Genomic DNA, 10,000 nt, shown 5'->3' on the forward strand with positions numbered 1-10,000 from the left:
GTCGATGTTTGAACAATTCACAATCTCTGGAACAAACCTGATCACAGAGTGGTCGAGGTTTGAACAATTTACAATCTCTGGAACAAACCTGATAGCATAGTGATTGAGGTTTGAACAGTTCACTATCTCTCGAACAAACCTGATCAAAGAATGAATGAGGTTTGAACAATTCACAATCTCTGGCACAAACCTGATCACAGAGTGGTTGAGGTTTGAACAGTTCACAATCTCTGGAACAAACCTGATCAGAGAGTGGTTGAGGTTTGAACAATTTACAATCTCTGGAACAAACCTGATCACAGAGTGGTTGAGGTTTGAACAATTTACAATCTCTGGAACAAACCTGATAGCATAGTGATTGAGGTTTGAACAGTTCACAATCTCTCGAACAAACCTGATCAAAGAATGACTGAGATTTGAACAATTCACAATCTCTGGAACAAACCTGATCACAGAGTGGTTGAGGTTTGAACAATTCACAATCTCTGGAACAAACCTGATCACAGAGTGGTTGAGGTTTGAACAATTCACAATCTCTGGAACAGACCTGATTGCCGAGTGGTTGAGGTTTGAACAATTCACAATCTCTCAAATAAACCTGATCAAAGAATGACTGAGGTTTGAAAAATTCACAATCTCTGGAACAAACCTGATAGCATAGTGATTGAGGTTTGAACAGTTCACAGTCTCTCGAACAAACCTGATCAAAGAATGACTGAGGTTTGAACAATTCACAATCTCTGGAACAAACCTGATCGCCGAGTGGTTGAGGATTGGACAATTCACAATCTCTCGAATAAACGTGATCAAAGAATGACTGAGATTTGAACAATTCACAACCTCTGAAACAAACCTGATCACAGATTGGTCGAGGTTTGAACAATTCACAATCTCTGGAACAAACCTGATCGCAGAGTGGTTGAGGTTTGCACAATCCACAATCTCTCGAACAAACCTGATCAAAGAATGACTGAGATTTGAACAATTCACAATCTCTCGAACAAACCTGATCGCCGAGTGGTTGAGGATTGGACAATTCACAATCTCTGGAACAAACCTGATCAAAGAATGACTGAGATTTGAATAATTCATAATCTCTCAAACAAACCTGATCACAGAGTGGTCAAGGTTTGTACAATTCACAATCTCTGGAACAAACCTGATCACAGAGTGGTCAAGGTTTGGACAATTCACAATCTCTGGAACAAACCTGATCAAAGAATGACTGAGATTTGAACAATTCACAACCTCTGAAACAAACCTGATCACAGAGTGGTCGAGGTTTGAACAATTCACAATCTCTGGAACAAACCTGATCGCCGAGTGGTTGAGGTATGAGCAATTCACAATCTCTGGAACAAACCTGATCAAAGAATGACTGAGATTTGAACAATTCACAATCTCTCAAACAAACCTGATCACAGAGTGGTCAAGGTTTGGACAATTCACAATCTCTCGAACAAACCTGATCAAAGAATGACTGAGATTTGAACAATTCACAACCTCTGAAACAAACCTGATCACAGAGTGGTCGAGGTTTGAACAATTCACAATCTCTGGAACAAACCTGATCGCCGAGTGGTTGAGGTATGAGCAATTCACAATCTCTGGAACAAACCTGATCAAAGAATGACTGAGATTTGAACAATTCACAATCTCTCAAACAAACCTGATCACAGAGTGGTCAAGGTTTGGACAATTCACAATCTCTGGAACAAACCTGATCAAAGACTGGTTGAGGTTTGAGTTGATCCACTGACCAAGGTGTATTCTCCCTGCAGGTGAACCTGCTGATCCCGATCAGCTACATGGTGTTCTGGGCCGTGCTGCTGTGCTTCAGTCTGTACTCCGAACCCGTAGTCTGCGGTCTGGGGATGGTCATCGTGCTGACCGGCGTACCCGTCTACTTCGTGGGCGTTTGGTGGAAGAACAAACCCAAGTGGATCTTCAGGCTGACAGGTGACTGCTTCTACCTTGTTGACAATCTTTGTTTTTCGGCCGGTGTACTAAACTCTGATGTGGTGTGCCAGAGAAAATCACCTACGTGGGCCAGAAGGCGTGCTACGTCATGTTCCCTCAGGAGGACCCCGCAGAGGCCGAGCCCCTCACCTCCTCCAAAGCCACGGACTGAGCAGGACAAAGTTTCCAGTTGAAATATGCTATTAATGATCTACATCACACTTCAACACATCAACACACGGACAATGTTGTCGTATCTCCAAGACGTCGCCTTTCCGAGCCATCACTCCCAATTTGATCCGACTTGAAGTCCTGACCTCGGGTCCCAGAGCCAAGTCCTTACAGGATCAGCTATGCACTCCGGAGGACTACGATCACAAGCGTCTTGATTCGACCTTTTTTTTTATGCATTTGGGACTTTGGTACACACTAAAACTCTTTTTTTTTTGGAAAACCTGAGCCAGGGTGAAGACTTGAAAATGTTGTCCAGCATGCGGTCTACAGGTCCACCCTCACATAGCTTGTGCCTTTTCCTTAAAAAATGACTTTCTCCAGGTTTCCTATTGGCCGATGTCGCCTCACATGGTCACAGCGCCACCTGTGGCCAATCCGTTTATTACGTGGACTGGAATTTTTTTAAAACCTGAGTCCGCCTGGCTCAGGTGCGGTTTTTTGCACCGTCAGGTCGACTACGGACTGCCGCTTTAATGCGAGTGTGCCTTAATATGAGACGTGGGTCATATTGTGAATTAGTTTTTTTTGCCTCATTCTTGTGAGAATCCTGCGGGTAACTTGGTTAATGTATGCAGGACTAGCTGCAGTGTGCTCAAACAACCACCAGGTAGCATCTGTGAGCAGATAATACCGTACGTCTTCACATAAAATCGTGAATAACAAATAATCATATTGATAATAATAAGTATGGATTTTACGCTAAATATATTTAGCCTTTTTGATGACATGTTTGTATTCATGCGAGGGGAACAAAACAAATATTAGCATGTTGCTACGCATGCTTGTTACTGTCACACTCCAATACCGTTACGACGTTTACGCCAGTCCAGGGGTGTCCAAGGTGCGGCCCGAAACTCATTTTTTAACGGTTAGCATTCTAATGATAGCACGCTAGCTGTTTTTGCTCATTTTGAAGGGTCAAAAATATTTTTACTGGACAAAAAGATAGCTGTTAATGCTAATGTTGGTAACGGTTAGCATTGTCATGATAGTACGCTAGCTGTTTTTGCTAATTTTGAAGGGTCAAAAATATTGTTACTTGACACAAAGATAGCTGTTAATGCTACTGTTGGTAACGGTTAGCATTCTAATGATAGCACACTAGCTGTTTTTGCTCATTTTAAGGTCAAAAATATTGTTACTCGACAAAAATCTACCTGCTAATGCTTATGTTGGTAACGGTTAGCATTGTCATGATAGCACGCTAACTGTTTTTGCTCATTTTGAAGGGTCAAAAATATTGTTACTCAACAAAATGCTACTGTTGGTAACGGTTAGCATTCTCATGATAGCACGCTAGCTGTTTTTGCTCATTTTGAAGGGTCAAAAATATTGTTACTCGACAAAAAGATACCTGTTAATACTACTGTTGTTAACGGTTAGCATTCTAATGATAGCACGCTAGCTGTTTTTGCTAATTTTGAAGGGTCAAAAATATTTTTACTCGACAAAAAGATACATGTCAATGCTAATGTTGGTAACGGTTAGCATTCTAATGATAGCACACTAGCTGTTTTTGCTAATTTTAAGGTCAAAAATATTGTTACTCGACAAAAAGATACCTGTTAATGCTACTGTTGGTAACGGTTAGCATTGTCATGATAGCACGCTAGCTGTTATTGCTCATTTTGAAGGGTCAAAAATATTTTTACTCGACAAAAAGATAGCTGTTAATGCTACTGTTGGTAACGGTTAGCATTCTCATGATAGCACGCTAGCTGTTTTTGCTAATTTTGAAGGGTCAAAAATATTTTTACTCGACAAAAAGATACCTGTTAATACTACTGTTGTTAACGGTTAGCATTCTAATGATAGCACGCTAGCTGTTTTTGCTAATTTTGAAGGGTCAAAAATATTTTTACTCGACAAAAAGATACATGTCAATGCTAATGTTGGTAACGGTTAGCATTCTAATGATAGCACACTAGCTGTTTTTGCTAATTTTAAGGTCAAAAATATTGTTACTCGACAAAAAGATACCTGTTAATGCTACTGTTGGTAACGGTTAGCATTCTCATGATAGCACGCTAGCTGTTTTTGCTAATTTTGAAGGGTCAAAAATATTTTTACTCGACAAAAAGATACATGTCAATGCTAATGTTGGTAACGGTTAGCATTCTAATGATAGCACACTAGCTGTTTTTGCTAATTTTAAGGTCAAAAATATTGTTACTCGACAAAAATATACCTGTTAATGCTAATGTTGGTAACGGTTAGCATTGTCATGATAGCACGCTAGCTGTTTTTGCTAATTTTGAAGGGTCAAAAATATTTTTACTCGACAAAAAGATACATGTCAATGCTAATGTTGGTAACGGTTAGCATTCTAATGATAGCACACTAGCTGTTTTTGCTAAATTTAAGGTCAAAAATATTGTTACTCGACAAAAAGATACCTGTCAATGCTAATGTTGGTAACGGTTAGCATTGTCATGATAGCACGCTAGCTGTTTTTGCTCATTTTGAAGGGTCAAAAATATTTTTACTGGACAAAAAGATACCTGTTAATGCTAATGTTGGTAACGGTTAGCATTCTAATGATAGCACACTAGCTGTTTTTGCTCATTTTAAGGTCAAAAATATTGTTACTCGACAAAAAGATACCTGTTAATGCTACTGTTGGTAACGGTTAGCATTGTCATGATAGCACGCTAGCTGTTTTTGCTCATTTTGAAGGGTCAAAAATATTGTTACTCGACAAAAAGATACCTGTTAATGCTACTGTTGGTAACGGTTAGCATTGTCATGATAGCACGCTAGCTGTTTTTGCTCATTTTGAAGGGTCAAAAATATTGTTACTCGACAAAAAGATACCTGTTAATGCTACTGTTGGTAACGGTTAGCATTCTCATGATAGCACGCTAGCTGTTTTTGCTAATTTGGAAGGGTCAAAAATATTGTTACTCGACAAAAAGATACCTGTTAATGCTACTGTTGGTAACGGTTAGCATTCTCATGATAGCACGCTAGCTGTTTTTGGTCATTTTGAAGGGTCAAAAATATTGTTACTCGACAAAAAGATAGCTGTTAATGCTAATGTTGGTAACGGTTAGCATTCTCATGATAGCATGCTAGCTGTTTTTGCTAATTTTGAAGGGTCAAAAATATTGTTACTCGACAAAATGCTACTTTTGGTAACGGTTAGCATTCTAATGATAGCACACTAGCTGTTTTTGCTCATTTTAAGGTCAAAAATATTGTTACTCGACAAAAATATACCTGCTAATGCTTATGTTGGTAACGGTTAGCATTGTCATGATAGCACGCTAGCTGTTTTTGCTCATTTTGAAGGGTCAAAAATATTGTTACTCGACAAAATGCTACTGTTGGTAACGGTTAGCATTCTCATGATAGCACGCTAGCTGTTTTTGCTCATTTTGAAGGGTCAAAAATATTGTTACTCGACAAAAAGATAGCTGTTAATGCTACTGTTGGTAACGGTTAGCATTCTCATGATAGCACGCTAGCTGTTTTTGCTCATTTTGAAGGGTCAAAAATATTGTTACTCGACAAAATGCTACTGTTGGTAACGGTTAGCATTGTCATGATAGCACGCTAGCTGTTATTGCTCATTTTGAAGGGTCAAAAATATTGTTACTCGACAAAATGCTACTGTTGGTAACGGTTAGCATTGTCATGATAGCACGCTAGCTGTTATTGCTCATTTTGAAGGGTCAAAAATATTGTTACTCGACAAAATGCTACTGTTGGTAACGGTTAGCATTGTCATGATAGCACGCTAGCTGTTATTGCTCATTTTGAAGGGTCAAAAATATTTTTACTCGACAAAAAGATACATGTCAATGCTAATGTTGGTAACAGTTAGCATTCTCATGATAGCACGCTAGCTGTTTTTGCTCATTTTGAAGGGTCAAAAATATTGTTACTCGACAAAAAGATAGCTGTTAATGCTACTGTTGGTAACGGTTAGCATTCTCATGATAGCACACTAGCTGTTTTTGCTAATTTTAAGGTCAAAAATATTGTTACTCGACAAAAATATACCTGCTAATGCTTATGTTGGTAACGGTTAGCATTCTCATGATAGCACGCTAGCTGTTTTTGCTCATTTTGAAGGGTCAAAAATATTGTTACTCGACAAAATGCTACTGTTGGTAACGGTTAGCATTGTCATGATAGCACGCTAGCTGTTATTGCTCATTTTGAAGGGTCAAAAATATTTTTACTCGACAAAAAGATACATGTCAATGCTAATGTTGGTAACGGTTAGCATTCTCATGATAGCACGCTAGCTGTTTTTGCTAATTTTGAAGGGTCAAAAATATTGTTACTCGACAAAAAGATACCTGTTAATGCTACTGTTGCTAACGGTTAGCATTGTCATGATAGCACGCTAGCTGTTTTTGCTAATTTTGAAGGGTCAAAAATATTGTTACTCGACAAAAAGATACCTGTTAATGCTACTGTTGGTAACGGTTAGCATTGTCATAATAGCACGCTAGCTGTTTATGCTAATTTTGAAGGGTCAAAAATATTTTTACTTGACAAAAAGATACATGTCAATGCTACTGTTGGTAACGGTTAGCATTGTCATGATAGCACGCTAGCTGTTTTTACTCATTTTGAAGGGTCAAAAATATTGTTACTCGACAAAAAGATAGCTGTTAATGCTAACGTTGGAATGCTAGCTACTTTTGATGCATGCTAGCATTAGCTGGCTAGGTACACACCTCAGAGTATTCTATTATGGTACTTGACGCATGTTGCAGTTAGCATGTTAGCATGCTATGCTAACTTTTTTTTTTTGTAGCTTTTTTAACAGGTATATACGGAGCCCCTAAAGGGACATGGGGGAAAAAATGTTTTATTTTTATTTTATTTTTTTAGACATGTACCTCGTGCGCACGAGAAACTTTTTCTAAATTTATAAAAAAATTTAAAAAATTATAAATTTTTTTTTTTTTTTTTTTTTTAGACATGTATGTCGTGCAAACTAGAAACTATCTCGTGCGCACAGAAACTTTTTATAAAGTTATAAAAAAAAAATTAAAAAATGTATAATTTTTTTTATTGGATTTTTTTTAGACATTATCTTGTGCGCACAGAAACTTTTTATAGTTATAAAAAAAAAATTTTTTTTTTTTAGACATGTATCTCGTGCGCAGAAGAAACTTTTTATGAAGTTATAAAATTTTTATTAAAAACTATAATTTTTTTTTTTTTTTAGACCTGTATGTCGTGCACACGAGAAACTATCTCGTGCGCACAGAAAGTTTTTATAAAGTTATAAAAAACATTTTTAAAAATGTATAATTTTTTTTTTATTGGATTTTTTTTAGACATTATCTTGTGCGCACAGAAACTTTTTATAAAGTTATAAAAAATTTAAAAAATTTTTTTTTAGACATGTATCTCGTGCGCACAAGAAACTTTTTATGAAGTTATAAAAAATTTTAAAAAACTATAATTTTTTTTTTTTTTTTTAGACATGTATGTCGTGCACACGAGAAACTATCTCGTGCGCACAGAAACTTTTTATAAAGTTATAAAAAACATTTTTAAAAATTTATAATTTTTTTTTATTGGATTTTTTTTAGACATTATCTTGTGCGCACAGAAACTTTTTATAAAGTTATAAAAAAAAATTAAAAAACTATAATTTTTTTTTTTTTTTTAGACATGTATCTCGTGCGCACAAGAAACTTTTTATGAAGTTATAAACATTTTTTAAAAAACTATAATTTTTTTTTTTTTTAGACATGTATCTCTTGCGCACGAGAAACTATCTCGTGCGCACAGAAACTTTTTATAAAGTTATAAAAAACATTTTTAAAAATGTATAATTTTTTTTTTATTGGATTTTTTTTAGACATTATCTCGTGCGCACAGAAACTTTTTATAAAGTTATAAAAAATAAAAAAAATTTTTTTTAGACATGTATCTTGTGCGCACAAGAAACTTTTTATGAAGTTATAAAAATTTTTTTAAAAACTATAATTTTTTTTTTTTTTTTTAGACATGTATGTCGTGCACACGAGAAACTATCTTGTGCGCACAGAAACTTTTTATAAAGTTATAAAAAACATTTTTAAAAATTTATAATTTTTTTTTATTGGATTTTTTTTAGACATTATCTTGTACGCACAGAAACTTTTTATAAAGTTATAAAAAAAAATTAAAAAACTATAATTTTTTTTTTTTTTTTTAGACATGTATCTCGTGCGCACAAGAAACTTTTTATGAAGTTATAAACATTTTTTAAAAAACTATAATTTTTTTTTTTTTTAGACATGTATCTCTTGCGCACGAGAAACTATCTCGTGCGCACAGAAACTTTTTATAAAGTTATAAAAAACATTTTTAAAAATGTATAATTTTTTTTTTATTGGATTTTTTTTAGACATTATCTCGTGCGCACAGAAACTTTTTATAAAGTTATAAAAAATAAAAAAAATTTTTTTTAGACATGTATCTTGTGCGCACAAGAAACTTTTTATGAAGTTATAAAAAATTTTTTAAAAACTATAATTTTTTTTTTTTTTTTAGACATGTATGTCGTGCACACGAGAAACTATCTCGTGCGCACAGAAACTTTTTATAAAGTTATAAAAAACATTTTTAAAAATGTATAATTTTTTTTTTATTGGATTTTTTTTAGACATTATCTCGTGCGCACAGAAACTTTTTATGAAGTTATAAAAAAAAAAAAGTTTTTTTTTAGACATGTATCTCGTGCGCACAAGAAACTTTTTATGAAGTTATAAAAAAAATTTTAAAAACTAATTTTTTTTTTTTTTTTTTAGACATGTATGTCATGCAAAAAACATTTTTAAAAATGTATAATTTTTCTTTTATTGGATTTTTTTTAGACATTATCTCGTGCGCACAGAAAATTGTTATAAAGTTATAAAAAAAAAATTAAAAAAATTAATAATTTTTTTTTGTTGGATTTTTTTTAGACATTATCTCGTGCGCACAGAAACTTATTATAGTTATTAAAAAAACAATTTATTTTTATTTATTTTTTTTAGACATGTATCTCGTGCGCACTAGATCGTTTCTTGTGCGCACAAGATAGATGTCAAAAAAAAAAAAAGTAAACATTTAAAAATTTTTTTTATAACTTTATAAATAGTTTCTCGTCACAAAAAAAAAAAAATCCCCCATGTCCCTTTAGGGGCTCCGTAGGTATACAACTCAGTGTCATAAATTTGAGTATTTCACAAATGCTAACTGTAAGCATGCTATTGTTAGCATGTCAACATAGCACTGTTAGCATGATAGCTTTTTTTAAGCTCAGTTTGTTGATTCTTGTGTTACTTGACGCGTGCTAACTGTTAGCGTTTCAGTTAAGCATTCACACAAAATGTGTACCGAAAGAACTTTTTCTAGTTCTTTGAAGAAGAAAAAAACTGTATATTGTTCTAGTTTTGAAGGTGAAAACTACCAAAATGGCCCCTGTACCCTTTGATTTGTGGTTGTGTGGCCCTCAGTGGCACCCCTGCTGTCCTGGTTTGTCATTCTTTAGTGCATGGACTTAGCGTGTTGCCATGGAAACGTGACATCTTCCTCTCTGATGGGTGCTCAGCGTGAAAGTAAAGTACTGTACTTTGTCAGAGAAACCACTGACGGACCAACAATCCTCGCGACATTTGGCAGAAAAGTTCTCCCAAAGACACTTTTTCTGCACTCACACTTTGGAGTCGGGACGTTTATAAAACAATGTTACTTAACCTAACAATAGCTCCTATTTTTTGTTTTTGTTCTTGTCTGCCTCAAAGTTCTTAGCACTTGTCAATAAAGGAATTGTTTTTCACAATGATTGCCTCCCTAAAATGTTGTTTGA

At 34.8% G+C, this 10,000-nt stretch overlaps 1 protein-coding gene across 1 annotated transcript in view; it reads left to right on the forward strand.

Annotated features, from left to right (window-relative positions):
• The window catches only part of LOC133608251 (asc-type amino acid transporter 1-like), a 71,893-nt gene extending 69,265 nt beyond the window's left edge, over nt 1-2,628 (forward strand). Inside the window, exons 10-11 of the mRNA XM_061963456.1 lie at nt 1,782-1,959; nt 2,031-2,628. Coding sequence (XP_061819440.1) covers nt 1,782-1,959; nt 2,031-2,131 — 279 coding nt within the window. The 3' untranslated portion in view covers nt 2,132-2,628. The remainder of the gene's footprint in view (nt 1-1,781; nt 1,960-2,030) is intronic.
• Nucleotides 2,629-10,000: the final 7,372 nt, after the last annotated feature.

The sequence above is a fragment of the Nerophis lumbriciformis genome, linkage group LG06 (genome assembly GCF_033978685.3).
Source record: "Nerophis lumbriciformis linkage group LG06, RoL_Nlum_v2.1, whole genome shotgun sequence".
NCBI lineage: Eukaryota > Metazoa > Chordata > Actinopteri > Syngnathiformes > Syngnathidae > Nerophis > Nerophis lumbriciformis.